Below are 17,379 nucleotides of genomic sequence, written 5' to 3'. Positions count from 1 at the left end.
TGTTACATTGTTTCTTATACTTCCTGTTGTGACTTAGAATCAGCACTGCTGGCACTGTGAGCACTGGCACAAATAAATCACAACCACAGAATTAGTTAAATGTCTACATTTAATAAACTATTTTGAAAATACACTCATTTGGAGTACAAAATATAGCATTTTATCAATATCTGTAGTATTGCAAAACATGATTTTGGTACACAGTACAATACAAGCTGCAATGGGATATCACCTCGAGGAAAAAAAAAAACCAGTTGTGAAGTGAACCTCTTTGGCATGAAACACGATCATCAGAAACAAGGTTTAGAAAGCCAGAAAAGAAACTGATAGGAGCATTTTTATTCCATGAGTCAACTAAAATACCAGGAACAGGGATATAAAAGAAAGAAAAAAAGCATTTCATGGTAACGGAAATGGAGATTTTCTTACAAAAGGAAGCTATTATCGCTTGAAATCTTTCTCTTGTTAAGTCTCACCTCATATTTTAGGTGATTTACTTACTTAGGTCAACAACTACCCGGCAGTAGTGGTTGTAGCATATAGCCGGATCATCAGTGATATGACAAGTTTGCAGTTTCTCCACCTGGCAGGTTATTTTATTTCTTTTTGGTCCTGGAGCTGCTGCTGCTGCTGTTGAACATGCTGATCCCACGAGATCTGACTCCAACAGCATCTGGAGTGACTCCCGGTTGCTGCAGCACTTGGTCCAGAGTTGTCTTCTTTATGGCAGCAGGGGAAATCTTCTCCTGGTCAGCCAAATACTGAAGTTCCCTTTTTTGAAATATAAAAAAGCAGAAACAAAAGAAGATAAATATACAAGTTAGAATGGATAATACATATTAATCACAGCATAATAAATCAGTGTAGTAATAACTTCAACACTAGGTGATATGTAACCAGAGAAGCCACAATTTAAAATGATTTGTACATACATAGCTCCATCTGCTGTCTGAATAATAAACTTTAAAAAAAATTGTCACCCTTTGAGCAATTGAGTGAATTGCTTTTCTTTTGTGTCTTATGACAGGAATGACAAAAATGTTTCTCTGTTTGTTGAACACCTCTCTCACCAACCTACCTCGTCCTAACGCAAGAAGCCTCCACAGCATTGATGAGCAGGCTGCGGAAGCCACCACTCTCCATAACATGTAGGGCGTGGATCGTGGCGCCCCCTGGTGAACACACATTGTCCTTGAGCTGCCCAGGGTGCTGCTCCGAGTCTAACAGCATCCGAGCAGCCCCCTTTGAAGAAATACAAAGGAAGCGCCACTGATTGATCGCATAAAATACGCCACGTGATAATGAACATTCAGACTGTGTCAATGTGCACAATGGGACAGGACAAGCTGCAGGTCACACATAATTGAACAGTATTCTTTTAAACTCAACTCATAGGCACTAGGGGTATATAGAAACACAGCAACATCAAACCAGGATCAAAACCTAAAAAAAAAAAAAGTATATACTGCATCTATAACGGACATACCAGCAGTGCTTGGGCTCCGAGGCGTACAGCCAATCTCCTGTTCAGGCCCATTTTCACACCACCATCAGCAAGCGCATCTACAGCAGTGAAAGCCTGCAAGGTCACAATCATCAATGTTACTATGATGGAAAGAGGGCAACAAGCCGGAGGGCACGTTTTTCACAAATGCTGCAGCTATGGCAGATTTGCAAAACACACTGATAGGTAGAACGGACTCACATAAGCAGGGCCGCTGCCGCTTAGGCCAGTGACTGCATCAATCAGGTCCTCTTCCACCTCGGTGCAGTAGCCGACACTGGCCATCAGCTGCTCCAGGAGCTTTCCATCCTCCACATCTGCATAGCTTCCTGTAGCATAGACAGTGGCCCCTTCACGGACTACCACTGGAGTGTTGGTCATGCAACGTATGACCTTTGGAGAAGTGCGATACTGCTGCAGCTTCTACAAAAAGGAGCAATGCTCTAATTTAGTGACTTCATTTGAAGGGATGATGAATGAAAGTACAGGTTAAAGTTTCTTATAATGGATGGATACAGCAAGCAAAAACAGATTAGATGTATGTATAGGCGATGTGAGCACTGAAAAATATGAATCAATAGCGTTTATAAGACTTTAAGTTATGCGTCTGGATTCATCTGGATTATGATTTGCATTACCGTAATGTTTTAAAAATAGTACTATAATTAAGTGATCTAGTGTTCATACAAGCAGGGTACACACCAACTCCTACGATGCACCATACCATGTCACTACAAATACTAGTAGATAATTACTATATTTACACCAATTGACTTATTCAAACTAGTGTAACAAGCAGCTTGAATAGGAAGGTGGGGCTTAAATGTGTTTAGTTTGTAAGTTTCCCACCATAAAACACACAACATGTAAACACGACGGGCTATGACTTGCCTTCTCTATGGAACTGATTCGGACCCCTGCAGCACAGGACACAATAAGGTGACGGTCTTCGATATCTGGTCCAATCTCATCGAGGACAAAAGGAATGATGTGGGGCTTCACAGCCAGGAAGAGAACATCAGTCCTGCTCACTGTCTCCTTGTTGCTGGTAGTGAAATTTACACCCAATTTCTGTACAAATTGACTTCTTTTAGTAGTTCTTCAGACAGGTAAAATACATATTCATAATTACACAGAGTCACTAATATAACAGACTACGCACCCGTAGTTGCTGCACTGTGGGGAGATCTGTGTCTGGAGAACTGGCTGTGATTTTGTGCGTGGCAATCACGCCTTGAAGAGGGGAAAAAATATCCAGAAATCATTTCGGTGCCTGATTGCAATCTACATACATCAAGAATACAAATGAAATGAAATTAATGCACATATGGTTAAAGGTATGTTTCGAAATTCACCTGCTGCCGTGAAGCCTCTCACCAGAGCGTGGGCCAGCTGGCCCGCTCCTATGAAACCCACGCTCATTCTGCCTGTAGGTACACACAATTTAAAACATTAAATTTAACGTTGTGTCTTACAAGTGACAGATGAACCAAGAAAGGATGAGCCGTGTGTCCTTTTTACAGCTCCGACACGCAGCGCAAACATAATCTTACTTCCGTATTATTCACTGAGGGAGGGCAAGGCGAATCCTGGACACATGATGGCAGCAGCCATAACGCTAACATTCATTATATTTATGAACAAACGGAAGAATCTTTAAGCTGACAGACAGACAGACCAATACCAGCTCTTCATAAATACCTGAAATTACGACTCTGTCAACGCGTCCCAGGTGATTAGCGCTGTAGCTTCTGCAACAGCGACCAGAAACGAATTTGATTGACGAGGCTTGCGAGCCAGTGAGCTTTCACCCTTAGCTTACGCGTAACAATTTCAACCAATCGCAGTGGCAGCAGCGTTAACTTTGAGGCGGGGTTTAAATTGCACCAGGCTGTGCTGCTGAGAGGAAAAGCTGGTTAGGAGACGCAGTCGCTTTACTGGCATCTACCGGCGAAAAGCTTGGAAACACATGTCGAGATGGAGGCGCTCAGACATAACATACATATTCTGAGCAGATAAAGTGCAACATAGTTAACAGACTGATGTAAGTAGTAACTCCGAGTTAGGCGTTTTTTCTCTTAAGTTTCTTCATTATCCTGTCGGTAAACCTGTTTATATCTGTTAGCTATTCAACAGTAGCAGGTAGTTACTGTGCTTATTGTGGTTGTAATGATTAAAGTTGTGTCATACAGACAGGTCATAGCTTTTTGTCGAATTAAAGTGACTTACTGGCAGCCATTAGCAAGTGTTTTCTGTATTAACATGGTGAAATAACAGTAAAACTACCTCATTTTAAGCATATAGTATAACAGGGTACAGCATATTTGAGTTATTTTGCGACATGGTATATTAACATACAATAAAATAATGTTCACTTTTACCTTATATATATATATATATATATATATATATATATATATATATATATATGTGTGTGTGTGTGTGTGTGTGTGTGTGTGTGTGTGTGGGTTATCAGCATGTATTTTCTGTATTAACGTGGTTAAACTAGCAGATTTTTAGCAGTAAAGTAAATCAGTAAAACAAAAAGCAACATTATAATGCTTTTTAAAAAAAAAAAGTTAAACATTCTAAACTACATTATACTTTAAAACCTACATTATTAGGCATTAATGTTTATAAACATTTTTATTTAACTCAACAGCTTCTCTAAAATTGTAGACTACATGTAGGCTAAACAAACTAGCATATGCTGCTTGATCTTTTTTCTTTCTTTCTGCATTTTATGAACAATCAACACATTGGAAAACCTTTATTTTTTAAAAAGAGAAAAAAAGTTACGTATTGGCGAATCCCAGTCTATGCTAAATTACCAAGTATAAAGAAAAAACATGAAATTGTACAAATAGTTTGACTGGTAGCAGCAAATTACCCTAGAACATGAAAAACACTGTGTATTTAAGTCCTACTTTATGCAAAGAAGTGAAAGAAGGCCAAATGAAAACATAGACATTTTATTAAACACAGAACAGAGTACAAACATGGGAAAAAGAATGTTAACACTCGTGCTTGTGGTCAACATGTAATGTATCAACAAAATAACAAATCTAATACTGCTGCCAAACATTTGCCTTCAAAAAAAATTGACATTCAGTAAATTAAAAAAAACCTTATAAACTTCAACATATGTGGGGAATATAATCTAAACTGGAAAAAAAATATAGTGAAGTGGCTAGAAAGCCAAAACCATATTCTATGTTCAGTGCAAACTGTTGACCTAACAGATACTAAACATATCTAGGAAATATATTTCCACCCTGTTTATTGTTATATAAATAGTATTAAATAAATTGCCAAGCCTCTGAAAGGTTGAATGACATAACACTGGTCTGACACTTCTTTAGGTCCATCCCAGATAAGATGGATGCCTGTATTAGAGAGATGGATATATTTCCCAGAGTCGTCTGTGGACAGTGTTGCTGAGATTTTCTCCATGGTGCATGTTCTCTACGGTAGGAAGAAGTTCAGGACTAGATTAATACTGTAACATAAAAACTAGATAATACTGCTAATTAAAAAAAAGTGTTATACACTGGCTACATAACACTGTGAAATGGTGGATTTAAGCCATTGAGTCTTTCACATAGACCTGGGTATGGAGAACAAACTGGATATGTCCTTGAACTTGTTGGTGGGTGTTGGTGGTGGTTTCAGACAGCAGAACTAGAGATAAAGCGAATCCTCTGGGAGTAAACAAGATCTACAAAATACAACACTAAGTTGACGTTAGTAAAGACGGCCACAACCAACTTGCTATCCCACGGACATTCTCCTCGTGGGCAGTCCTCGGGACGAGTAGTGTTGCCATACTTCCTGTCGAAGCTGAAGATGGGCCAGATCAGCGTAGTACTGAGATAGAGGATCACAGCAAAGAAGGTGTAGATGACCACAAACCGATCAAATGGGAACCGCAGGGCAGAGGTCCTACCAGAAACCGTCAGTACGACCACTATCACAGTGACAGAGAAGCACAGGCTGTACACCACCACACAGTACTGGGTGGCAATGTATTGGTTGTACTCACTGTCATTAGCCAGGGCCCCAAAAATGATGCAGGCCACAAAACCTTGGACCACCTTGAGCAGACCAGACACAGTGGCCATGTATCCAACCACAGCCCCTGGTTTGGCTCGTGTTAAGAACACCTCAGTTGCGTAGGGGAAGCAACAGACTGCAGAGCAGACTGTAACAGCAATTCGGTATATTTGGACTTCCCACTCCTCATCGGGAACCTCTGTCTGAAGGAAGTAAACGGGGTAGACCACAGAGGCAGTGATGTACATGAGTGTTGCCAGCATGGCAAAGGCCACAGTGAAGTTATCCCAGGAAATCGGCATACAAGTGTGGAGCCGGGTAATGTCCAAGGTGAAAACAACCAGTGTGACAGCAAAGCAGAAGCACCACACAAACATACAGAAGATTCCATAATTGGCACTGTAGCCTGCGCTGTGGGACACAAGGGCCATTATGGTGCAGCCAAACAGTAGCTGGAACATTCGGGCTATTCCTAAAGGGGACAGCACAGCTTCTTTGTTGAGGTAATGTCCTCCTTGAGAATCCATGGTGCCTGTTGTCCCTCTAAAGCAGCTGTTGTTGCTGGTGAGATTCTTAATGTCCCGTTGCCCGTGTTGGTGTCCTTGCGGCCTCCTCTGTCTTTTTCGCGCAGACCTCACCCTTTTTTTGGTTTCCTGTTATAGATGGTCCTTAATTACAAATGTCTGTAATTTCTTTCCTGACCTTGCTTTGTAATTACAGCAGTGTGTTTAAGCTCAGGTTACATGCATACATTGTTATGTAGAAGTTTGTTCAATAGCTTAAAATGAGAAAAGACTTTCAGTCAACTTTGATAATAAGCTATCTTTTTGATAGGTTTCTTTCTTCTTGGTTGCACAAGTTTGTAAAAAGAGTCTAATTTCTGTGCAGAATAATAACAGTTGATTTCTAATGATTTCAAAATGTGTTTCATGTAATAATAATATGATCGAGTCTTACTCAAAAGCTGCAGTGAAATCTTGGTTTTCTCTTGCTTGTCTTGCTTGCTGGCTTCTTCCCTCACTACTTTTTCCAGTTTAGCAAAATATCAAAGTGAAGTAACGTCTTCTCCAATCAGCCCTCTTTGAAAATTGATATCCAAAGATCAATCTTCCAGCAAAATCCCTCAGTGCCAAACAGGTGGACAAATTTGTTGTCCTGTCAGTCAACTTCAACTCCTCATGGACTCAGTCCTTATAAATTCTTCTCTTTTCTCTTTTTCTTCCCTAAACTGTCCACCAGAATCACTCAAACTGTCGGCTATGTCTCTTGCTCTTTGTCTCGCTGCTTTCTGTCTTCTCTTGCCTCTCAGACTTGATCTCCCACTCTTTCTTATTCACGCAAGCACACCCTGCTCCTCCTGTCTCTGTCAGTGTGCACTCGGTGGATTGCTAGGGGTGGTTGTTTAAATGAAAGTTTGTGCCGAGCCCAGAGTTACAGGCCTCGCCAGTGCTATAAATAGGGGGTCTATATTCCACAGAGGGGTGGGAGGCTGCATGTGGCAGGCAGTTTGGGAGTCTTATTTCTAGGGAGCACCCAGAGTGGCTGAGTCAGAGCTCCCACAGTCAGAAACTGGCATTTACACACTGTGTAATGACAGGGAGGAGGGCTAAGACTCCCATTAGAGGCATAAATTACACACAGGTTCAGAGGGATGATTATACACAAGCGATGGCAGATTTGACCTATGCATATGAAAGGGAGGTAGAAATGAAGTGGCAATTACTTAAAATATTTTAACCTTCTTATATAAGTATCCTCGTTTTTTAAAATTTAAACATTGCAAGGATATTCTTACATAAAATCACTGTTAAAACAATTTTAGAAATGTACATGCATGTATATGCATTTCTTTAATTAGAATATTGCAAAAAACAAAAGCAAACTTAAATATTCATAACTGCTTACTGCATACATAACTGCAAATTACTTATAAGTTATTTTCAGTTTCAAGTTCAAAGCAGCATTTTTTCAGCTCTGGAGGAAGTTACTCAAAATTGCCTTAAACACTGCATTTTAAAAATGAATATGTCATTTGGTGTGGAATTTTAAAGAGGCTTTATCATCTTTGTTTGGGCAGTTTGCAGCACTTGAACTGTTAGGGAATGAGCTGTTATACAGGTAATATAGAGAACAGTACTATCTATCCATTTTATCCGCTTATCTAATTCAGGGTGACAGGGGGTTGGGCCTGTTTGCGCCATCATAAGGCAAGAGGGTTACCAATCAATCACAGGGAACAGTAATACTTCTTAGCCCAAAACAAAAAAACCCAAACCCATCTCTGGGTTATCAGCACACATTTCAAATTAAAGTTCTTTACTGGCAGCAATTAATACGGTAAAACTACCAAATTTTTAGCAGTAATGTAAAACAGTAAAACAAAAAGCATCATTATTATGCTTTTTTATCAATAAACTTTCTAAAGTACAGTATTATACTGGTATTTTGCAATAGTGTATATTAATTCCTGTACAATAATGATCATTTTTACCTATCTACTTTAAAACCTACACGTGTTACTGTGTTTGTGAATATATTATTTAACGTATTATTTAATTATCAAATTTTTCTTCCATTTAGGATGTGAGTTATACAAAGTTTTCTGTTGGTCTTCATTCTGAAAGATCAAAGCGGTACGCCTTTCTAAGTTTGCTAGCTTTAATTACTTCCAGTAGGGTGTGAATTTATTTTTCTCAAAATAAGTTTTTTGTCTGTGATGGACGTGCCATGGGAGGACAAGGAGGGGTTATTCTGAGCAAGGTTTTTATGCTTAAATAATTTGGAGAGAACATTTAGATGCTGATAAGCATGTGTAAAGATAGCTGTGGCTCAGGAGCAAAAGTGAATTAGTGGTTTGATGCCCAGGTTGTCCTGCCCATGAACTGCTGAACTGTAAGTAAGGCTCCAGACTACTCCTGATGTTTAGGCCCTTGCGTGGTAGATACCATCACACTGTGAGTGTATGTGTGAACAAAAGCTAAATTGTGATGTGTGCAGTGCAGGTAGCATAAACACACTGCACTAGGCTCAAATACACAGCAAGATAAGAGCCACATGGTGCAGAGTTTATTATGCAAGGCGGCTTAGTTTTGCATCATTTGCACACCTTTTATTCAGTTAGCTTGTAGTACCTTTTGGTCTGCAGAACTTATAATGAAATTTTCTTGTTTACCCACCAGATCGCTTCACTTACTCTGAAATATTTCTCTTATTTTAGGTGATAACCACATTTCTTGAAGGTGATCAGTCACTGACTTTAAGTATAGTTTAGTATAGTAATGCCACATCTTCTACACATTAATAATACCATTTTAGTAGACCTCATCGAAGTAATAATCACAAGACTGCAAAAAATATTTATCTTGTAGTATATTATGTTATGTGTCTTTTCTTCTGGTCTGATACAAAGACATGCAGTCAACACAAAGAGAAAAACAGCAATGTATTTACAATTTACAAAGAATCACTTCTCTGTGAAAATAGCACTTATAAATATGATTTACATAACAAAATAAATATGTAAATTACCAATGTAGCTTGAGTTTTTTTTTCCTGTTAAAAAATATGTTACAGAATAAAATTACAATTAGTAATACTTTTCCTTTTCTGGTGTGATGCGAAATAGAGGCCCTTTAAAAACATCATTTATAAAGACATCATTACATACAACATTGTCATTATATTAAAAAGTGATCTCTATGAGATAATAATAAGAAGGGAGTTACAATAGTGAACACTTGATAGAGCCTATACATATACTCAAAAAATACAATACACAATATTCGTCTCCCTTTAAATGTTCATTGCATTGATTTGAGGATTGCTGATCTACTGAGGTGACCTAACATGAGTTTTTGAACTGTCTTGTCATGATGATGCGGCCTGTGCGTAAGAGGTATAGCTTAGATGTGATGGCACTGTGGTTTTTGTATAACTATGTATAGACATTAAACCAGATCCACTTTAGCACCACAGTTAGCATTGTAAAACAACTAAAGGGGACATTCTGACATCTTAAAATATACCAATTTGGTTTAGATGCTATCAAGGGAGTTACAGCTATAGGAACATTATGTCTTATTGCATTACTTTCATTAGCGGTAATAACACATGGTTTGTGCCTGTTTAGTTCAAACAGGGTAATTCTAACTGACAGTCTTTTGCTATGAGTTTATTAGAGCATCAGTGTCAGTTGTCTTTCTCTCGCTATTGTTTATGCTTTTATTTTTTTTAGAGGTAAATATAAAATATCTCCTTTCTGATTCAGCACTTAGCGCACTTATGATATTTTCCTATATCTGCCTTGATGTCAGTTATTTTTGCAATGAGAGTTCCAATTACAGAAAAATGCTAGGGCCCAATTGCACTGATAACAGTCTCATATTGGCTACTTAACAAAAACAGCATCCCTATGTCACTGTGGCAATGACTAAATTTAAACTATATGGAAGGACAAACATAAAAACAAAACATCAGTGAGCATCCTTAAAACTGGATTACATTCATGATATTTTCTTTTACAAAACAAAATATAATTTAAATGGTGAGTCGCAAAGAGTTGTGCCTTGTCATTGTGGTATGTTGCCACAGTACTTGTCACCAGATGGGAGAAAAGGGATTGTGGGACAAGGTCAAAGTCCCTGCACTGACTGAGGTTTGGAGTAAAGTAAACAGGAGGTCAGAGGAAATTCATTATAGGTAGAATGGGTTGTGAAGATGGAGGGGTAGTTGGAGGTATCAGGCTTGGGAGACTGGCCAGAGAGACCAGCCAGCCAACTCTGCTTAGTTTAACGTTGAGATAATGCCTGTGTGTTTGTGTCCTTTTAGCTGCCACTGCTGAGCATGCCCAGTAGCTTGCTGGGGTCCATTCCCTGCTGCTGGGCCATCTTCTGCACATCAAAGCCCATGTGCATGAGGAACTGAATGACATTCATCTCCTGCCCTGTGAACTGATCTCGGATGGTGGGGCAGGTGGGGTTGCAGTGTGGCCACGGGCAGCTGTCAATCAGATGCACAGGACAGCCTTTAGGCGGAGCCTTGTTGTTCCTGTTGTCATGGAGGCTGCGGTCCCAGCAGTGCAGCGCTCTGGGCAAGGAGGTGCCTTTAACCTGCACATCAATCCAATAGCTAGAACACAACACAAGAGGGCGCTGTCAGCACACAGGTAGAAAATCGTACAGCGGGGAAGAGGCCTTTTGAAAATGAATAATACCCACTTTCTGGTGATAACTTCATGCGATAAACATGCTGGAGCAAACATAGCCCTAAAGAAAAAACAACAGAAAAAAACAGTAATCAGTAAAAGTCTTTGCAATAATTCTTTGTAAATTTTCCACCTGAAATCCAGATGCATGGCCTTACGGGACATCTTTGAGTGTGTTCCTCAGCTCAGTGCCCAGGTTTTGGATGTAGCGCCACTGGCCCTCCTGCACAGGCTGACCTGTCAGCTGAATGTTGTCTACTGTCAACTGAGCCTCATCAAACAGCCACTGGACCACAAAGACAGGGCCTGCTCAGGGAAAATGAAAAATATCAGCCAGACAATGTGAGTATTCGTAGATCACATCACAATGCACATTTACTTGTATCCACATAGATCATAAACCCACTTTTTATAGACGGGAAGACTCTGTATCCAAAAAAGCAGTTCCACTCTTCTCCTTCATGGGCTTGTTTGCACCGTTCTGGTACCATCCCTCCCCAGTACCTAATAGAAACAGACACAGATAGGATATGATGGGTATAGTAGCAACCTGGTGATCTCAGTTTAACGACTAGACTTAATGCTTTTCTTTTTAATAATGCTTGTAGATAAATGCATGAGGTGACACTGAAATATTCCTTAGTTCGGCTGCTTGAGGCTCAGACTGCTTGGGCTCGTGCATGATGTGCTTTTTCACTCCCAGTGCCTTTATATGTGACTAATGCATGTCATCATCTCTTTCCTAGAGATTGTGCTTTGTCGCATGTTTTGTTTGTTCTCCCCAGCCAGCCATAGCAGCCAGCCACAGCCAGCAGTGCATGCTTTTATTGTCTTATTGTTGGGACTTCTATCTATAATTTCATAGGAATCTGTATCTTGAGATAAATATTGGTATGAAATAAATAAAACTAAACTGAGAGAAATCCCATACTTGATGCCTCTCTTGATGGTCTCAGTGGGGGCACAGCTGGCAGTGTCCACACAGTCAGTGCAGTGGTACTGCTTATTGTCCAGGAACCAGCCAGAATCAGAAAGGCCTCGCACTTGTATCGCAGTGTGGCCCAGTCCCTCCAGCATCTCTGCCACACGGTCAACATTCAGAAGAACGCCAGTACCTCCCGCACTTCATACAAAAACAATATATATTTTCATCAGTACACATACATCAGTAAGAATGACGTGCAGAAGCTTTCAATATAAAACCCTGGGCAATATTTTTACATGTGAACACACCTGCTTCCTGCTAAGAGGAGGACTTTGGCATTTTCCAGACCTTTTTTCAGCAGGTCCTTCACAACCTCCTGAATAATGAGTGAGCCCATGAAGGCATAACCACCTGTGTACAACAGAGAGACAAACGAACTAAACAACTCTTCTTTCAGGGCAAATACATGTCAAGATTTTGAGACTTTAGTGGTGTCTCTTACTTTGATCTGTTTTGGCTGTAGCGCCGCTCCAAACATCACTGGAGCAGTAGGGCACAAATCTACACAACAAACGTAACATTTAAAATGCCACTTGTGATTAAAAATTGGGCATCAATGAGCACAAAAGGCAACTTACACCATGTTGGCGTTCCACCAGTGAGGGTTTTCCTCAGGGAGTGGAGACAGGATCCCTGTGCCTGCAGAGACAGACCGACGTGTATCATTAGCCATTCTGGCTCCCTGAGACACATCCTCTTCTTACTCATCATCATTACCACGTGGATTACAGTTATTACAGTGCAACAAGAGAGAGAGGCGTCTCTCTTCCTTTAGTGGTGGGCGCCAGGTAGCCCTACACCGCAGCAACATTATGACCGGGTGTCAGTTTCAATAACACTGTAAATGAGCACAGATGCATCCCATCCTTTTAATTGCTGAGGCATTAAAAGCAGGTATGCTTTTCACCTTATGGTCAGGAGCCCCGGGTGGAGCAACAGGGGGGCTGATGGAAAGGCTCACCTGTTTTAGTCTGGGGCCACTTGGAGGAGCTCATTAACCTTCTCATTGTCTCATATCGGCTGTCACAGTTTTCCTTGTTGAAGCAGTACCAGCCACCTGCAGGCAGATATACCAATAACAAAAAATAGGAACAATCATTTCACATGTGATTTTTTTGGTATAACTGGACGTGAAATGAGAAATGTGTTGAGGTGAATCAATTTAGTCCAAAATACCAACCTTCTAAAAATATCAACCACCGCCTGCTGCCTCGAGATTCTTTTAGGTAGTACCTACAAGAACCAAAGAATGAAGTGAGCACACGATAATAGGCATGGTTGAGTTTAAACAATATGTGTATATGATTCTAAATTCCTCAAGTTTTGCTTTACGCTGCCTGCATGAACGTCTTGGCCCACAGGTTTGAGACTTTCTTATGGAGAAAGAAATAGACACTGAAAGATAATGTGGCCATTGTTTCTACATCAGTGCTTGCACCCAAGCGTAAAATACACACATCGCATCATCAGTAATACAAACAAGGATGCCACGAACTTGATGCTAATCTCAAAAAGGTGCCACGGATGAAAGCAATGATGCTGTGTGTACACGCTGCACTTCAAACGCTGATACAGTGATCGAAAAGGAGATAAACATCATCCTCTACCATATCCTGGTTCCACTGTAGATTCCAGTAGATGGTATTTTTCCATAATAAGCAACCTACCATCATCTCTTCACTCTGAACACAATGTCATAAAATGTGGATAAAACCAAGGCTGCCATTCAAGGTAATGGCATGATAGGAAGTAAAACTCTTTTGCTCAGGTGCAGTAGGTGCCAACAAACCCGCATAAGCCCAATTTAACGCCCTTAGAATGCACTTAGACACATGACTCTGAGCTATAGCTGCTCTAAGATTGTAGGAAACCTATCTTGGAATATTGGAGATATGTGCTGTCTGTGGTCAGTCCAGAAGAGGGCAATGCACCCATGGTTTAGGGTGCAGTCCTAACCAAATCATCCTCATCTTTTATTCAACAAAAACACAGAAACACAAGGAAAATTAAATATTTTGGGTGTGTAAAGTAGCTTTCGCTGCAGAAACAAGAGGCTTCTGAATGTGCTTCTGTGATGTTGATGCCTTTTCCCCCCATTTCACTGAATATCTGCTTTATTTTACCAGTGACTCAACTCAGAAGATTGGCAAACACATTTCAGTGACTTTAAGGCAAACAGACTTGGCTGAAGCTCTGAGCTGCTAACTCAGACACTGAATCACACTTTGGCTGCGCTTAATGTTTTAACCATTATTATTCAGCGATGTAGGCAGCTCACTCTTATTTCCATCAAACATACTGAAGCCAGAATTGACAAGCTGAACAAACAAAGGGGAGGTGTTGTGTCAATCCACCTATTTAAACAAGTTTCCAACAGATGAAAAACCCACTCACTTCCTAGTAACTTGCTCTAGTAACTTTTTTCCCTTTTACATTACATACTTATGAATATCCGTGTAGCTATAACAATTGATGGATTAGCATCCCAGCTGATAACAGCCACAGTGAATGAAAGGCCTTGTGCCTGTAACTGTTCCCTGCGTGCGCTCGTCCCCACGCTTTACACAGCCAGGAGCCGCCGTGTAATGCACAGCTCACTCTGCTCAGTCACATATATCAACAAATCAGAACGACAACCAAAGTATTCACGACTACACAACATGCTTTACAGCAGTGAATAATGAGTACGCGTGTAGTTGTGTGTAACGTTTCAGCATTCTCTTGTGATGCAGCATAATGCGCGGACAGACATGACACATTAAACCGTCTACAGCTATACACCGATCTGTGTCGCTGACCTTTAACCTACAATTTGTCTTCTTGTAACTACACTGAAAAAAGAGTCTGTATGCCTTTTCTATTTTAGAGAAGGAGGGACTATATTTGGCGTTTACTGTTTTAGCAGCACGATTTATTCCTCTTTAGTAGAGTTGGGGGGTTTTTTCACAATGAATTTTTTTGCTTCACAATATTATTAACAATAAAAACAACTGAAAAAAATCTAATCTAACCTTCTATAAAAAATGTAGTTAAAAATCTACTATATTTTTATGGATATTTTACAGCATCCACCCTGAAAGCCGAACAGGTCAACCATCCGAGTACTCATCAGAGAAAGACGGACAGAGATGGGCGGGGGTCTAAAAAGTTAAATCGAAACTCTGCAGCGCAAAACCTGCATTCTAATTTGAAGCAAAGGAAATGAAGCATAGGCCATGCGGCTCTCCGCAAATTTCACGCTTCACTGACGCAAAGCAGCTGTCTATCTTTTACTCTGACTGAGGCATCAGGACATTGTTTTAATCATTTATTCTCTTTTTATTTGTATATATTCTTTTAATATGTTTAAAAAAAACATTTATATGGTTCTTGATCGAAAATGAAAATAAAATACGCGATTCAGCACTCCAAATACTGAGAAAATCAACGGAGATGCACTTTCTCCTCATGCCAGATACATGTGGGTTATTTTAATGACCAGCAGGACGGATGAGTCCTGCTGAAGCATTCTTAAGGCAAAATAACAGCTCCTACTAGCCCAGCTGGCCTAATTTTGACTTGACAGTAACCTCATACATGTTTATGGTCAGTTGTTACGTACCCCGCAGGACTGCCGTCGTTGCAGGTGACTGATGTGTTCTCCAAAAAGTTCAGCCTCATGTCGTAGTCAAGCTTTTGCGCCGAACAGGGGTAAAGGGACTGCGCAAGGTTCTTCACTTGTGTCATGAAGTTATCCATGTTCTCCTCCACCGCGGTGAAATCCAGAGGGAAGCTCTCGGTGGTATCACCCCGGTCTGCCCGGTATGTGGGAGGAGGCGGTGAGCGTCGCGGTTGTGGGTTGCGGCCACCCCGAAACCTCCGTGCGCAAAGAGCTCCGGACTGCATCAGTACCAGCAGCAGCACTGAAGAAACCACTCTGATCAGTGTCATCTTTGTGACGTCCTTTCTCCAAATTCTCATTTAAAACAAAAACAAACAAACAAAAAAAAAACTTGTCAGCTTCCAAAAGAGACAAATTAAATGTCAGGTAAAATCAAAAGTCCTCTGAGATCACTTGTAGCCACCCGCTGAAATAACTGGAAATACTTTCAGGCTTAATTTTGGTTTTCTTTCACGAGTGCGCCTACAACTCTTTCCTCATCTGTCTGGTACAACTCAAGCCCTTCTGGACCAAGCACACAAGCTTGAACGACAACACTGGTGCCATGCGCTTGTTTTTTATTCAAACTTTCCCCCCTTGTGTGACCGTCCAGCCAATCACAGGAGCGGGGCAGGACTCAGGGCATGATCAAGTCTGGCAGACTAACTCCCCCCCCCCCCCCCCCCTTTTAATTTATAGAGGGAAAAAAATGTCCATGCGTTGGTTCTTTTGATCCGCAATGTTTTATTTGATGTGGTGGCTTTTATTGGCCTTGAAATGCCCATTTCCCATTCCACCACAAATTTATGAAGTGAGAATATGCATCTTGTTACACACTTGCTTGAAAAAAACAAAACATAAACTGGCAGAGTTGCATCAATATTTAGCCAGGTTATTTTTAAGAGTTTACCTATTATAATTTTTTAAAATTATTTTTCAACACTTTTAAATGTAACTTAAAAGTAAAAGTTGATCATTTTTCACAGAGCACCGTCTGTTATCGCTACTCCACACCCCACCTGGGAAAGAAAAGTGCAGACCTCTTAAAAATAAAAAAATAAAAAATAAAAAATCAGTTCCAGTTCTGACGAGTTGAGTTGCTCACGTTTTGCTTTAGGTTTAGAAAAAGGGACTTAGACACCCCCCCCCCCCCCCCCCCCCCCCCCAACCCCTCCTTTTTTATCCAGATGGGGCCTCCAAAAGATCAAAGCAACCATCACTCTTTCTCCCCCTCTTTTCACCTCCTCCCTCCCACTTCAGTCTCTTCCAAACTTTCCTGCTCTACTGTATATTTTAAGTCGAGCAGAGCATCCTGATGGGAAGCCAGCTTTTTAACACAGGAATGCCTCGTTACAGTTGAGGTAGGCTTCCCTTGAACAACCTCTCATTTTAAGGACACATTTAAGTTAAAGTGTAGCCCACAGGGCAAAAGGGATCGTTCATCAAAGTGAGACTTCATGATGGTGTTTTGGTGACGTTTGTCGTTTTGACTTGAGCTCATTGGACAGGACATTACAGGGATTTCTAAAGTCAACCGAATATTTTTAACAACACTTACACACACTTTTATATTTATTTTCACAGATAGTATTTTTGTGACGCTACACCACTTTTTGTCATGCCCACAAGAGTTCTGATGTGAACTCTAGCCTTAGATAGCTTATTGATTAGCGCTGTATCAGCTTTGTGGGAGCAGGATTAGGATAAGCCCGTGTTTTTAATACAATCTCCTCATACCAACTCATCACAATTTTCATAACAATCCACGAAGGCAAGAGCTCTGAAATAGAAAACAGAACTCCAAGACTTATTACGACGCATTGCCGAGAGAGGGCTGCAACTGCTTGGAAACTGGCTGGTCAAATTGTGGTCACACTTTAACCTCCATGTAGCCAAATAGTTCTTTTTTCACATTATAGACTTTGCAATAGATAGTTTCATTTGTGTAACTTGTAAGAAAGTACTCTCTGAACAATTAAATTAAACTGCTGAAA

General features: G+C 40.5%; 3 protein-coding genes across 4 annotated transcripts; all 3 read right to left on the bottom strand.

The window, feature by feature from the left end:
• Nucleotides 1-91: 91 nt before the first annotated feature.
• On the bottom strand, nucleotides 92-3,335 carry pycr1a (pyrroline-5-carboxylate reductase 1a). 2 transcript variants are annotated; one of them, XM_040049424.1, is made up of 8 exons: nucleotides 3,206-3,335; nucleotides 2,860-2,931; nucleotides 2,667-2,737; nucleotides 2,396-2,575; nucleotides 1,706-1,927; nucleotides 1,487-1,579; nucleotides 1,079-1,242; nucleotides 92-771 (listed from the first exon to the last, which is right to left on the bottom strand). In XM_040049424.1, the coding sequence occupies exons 2-8, from the start codon at nucleotides 2,924-2,926 to the stop codon at nucleotides 597-599; spliced, it is 972 nt and encodes a 323-aa protein (XP_039905358.1). In that variant the 5' UTR covers nucleotides 2,927-2,931; nucleotides 3,206-3,335; the 3' UTR covers nucleotides 92-596. The 2 variants fall into 2 exon arrangements, with proteins under 2 accessions (XP_039905358.1, XP_039905367.1); XM_040049433.1 differs by lacking the exon at nucleotides 3,206-3,335 and adding an exon at nucleotides 3,058-3,187.
• Nucleotides 3,336-4,478: 1,143 nt separating this feature from the next.
• LOC120744844 (myeloid-associated differentiation marker-like protein 2) lies at nucleotides 4,479-7,209 on the bottom strand. Its single transcript, XM_040049446.1, has 2 exons — nucleotides 6,515-7,209; nucleotides 4,479-6,210 (listed from the first exon to the last, which is right to left on the bottom strand). The coding sequence occupies exon 2, from the start codon at nucleotides 6,082-6,084 to the stop codon at nucleotides 5,173-5,175; it is 912 nt and encodes a 303-aa protein (XP_039905380.1). The 5' UTR covers nucleotides 6,085-6,210; nucleotides 6,515-7,209; the 3' UTR covers nucleotides 4,479-5,172.
• A 1,700-nt stretch (nucleotides 7,210-8,909) lies between these two features.
• notum1a (notum, palmitoleoyl-protein carboxylesterase a) lies at nucleotides 8,910-15,990 on the bottom strand. The gene is made up of 11 exons (XM_040049412.1): nucleotides 15,347-15,990; nucleotides 12,926-12,978; nucleotides 12,707-12,802; nucleotides 12,324-12,384; nucleotides 12,188-12,246; nucleotides 11,994-12,096; nucleotides 11,692-11,883; nucleotides 11,167-11,264; nucleotides 10,919-11,066; nucleotides 10,774-10,821; nucleotides 8,910-10,684 (listed from the first exon to the last, which is right to left on the bottom strand). Exons 1-11 carry the CDS (start codon nucleotides 15,703-15,705, stop codon nucleotides 10,381-10,383), a joined length of 1,521 nt encoding a protein of 506 aa, XP_039905346.1. The 5' UTR covers nucleotides 15,706-15,990; the 3' UTR covers nucleotides 8,910-10,380.
• Nucleotides 15,991-17,379: the final 1,389 nt, after the last annotated feature.

Source organism: Simochromis diagramma, unplaced genomic scaffold, assembly GCF_900408965.1.
Source record: "Simochromis diagramma unplaced genomic scaffold, fSimDia1.1 OVJJ01000321.1, whole genome shotgun sequence".
Classification (NCBI taxonomy): Eukaryota; Metazoa; Chordata; class Actinopteri; order Cichliformes; family Cichlidae; genus Simochromis; species Simochromis diagramma.
The sequence above is the reverse complement of the archived record's forward strand: the minus strand, read 5'-3'. Positions and strand labels throughout refer to the sequence as shown.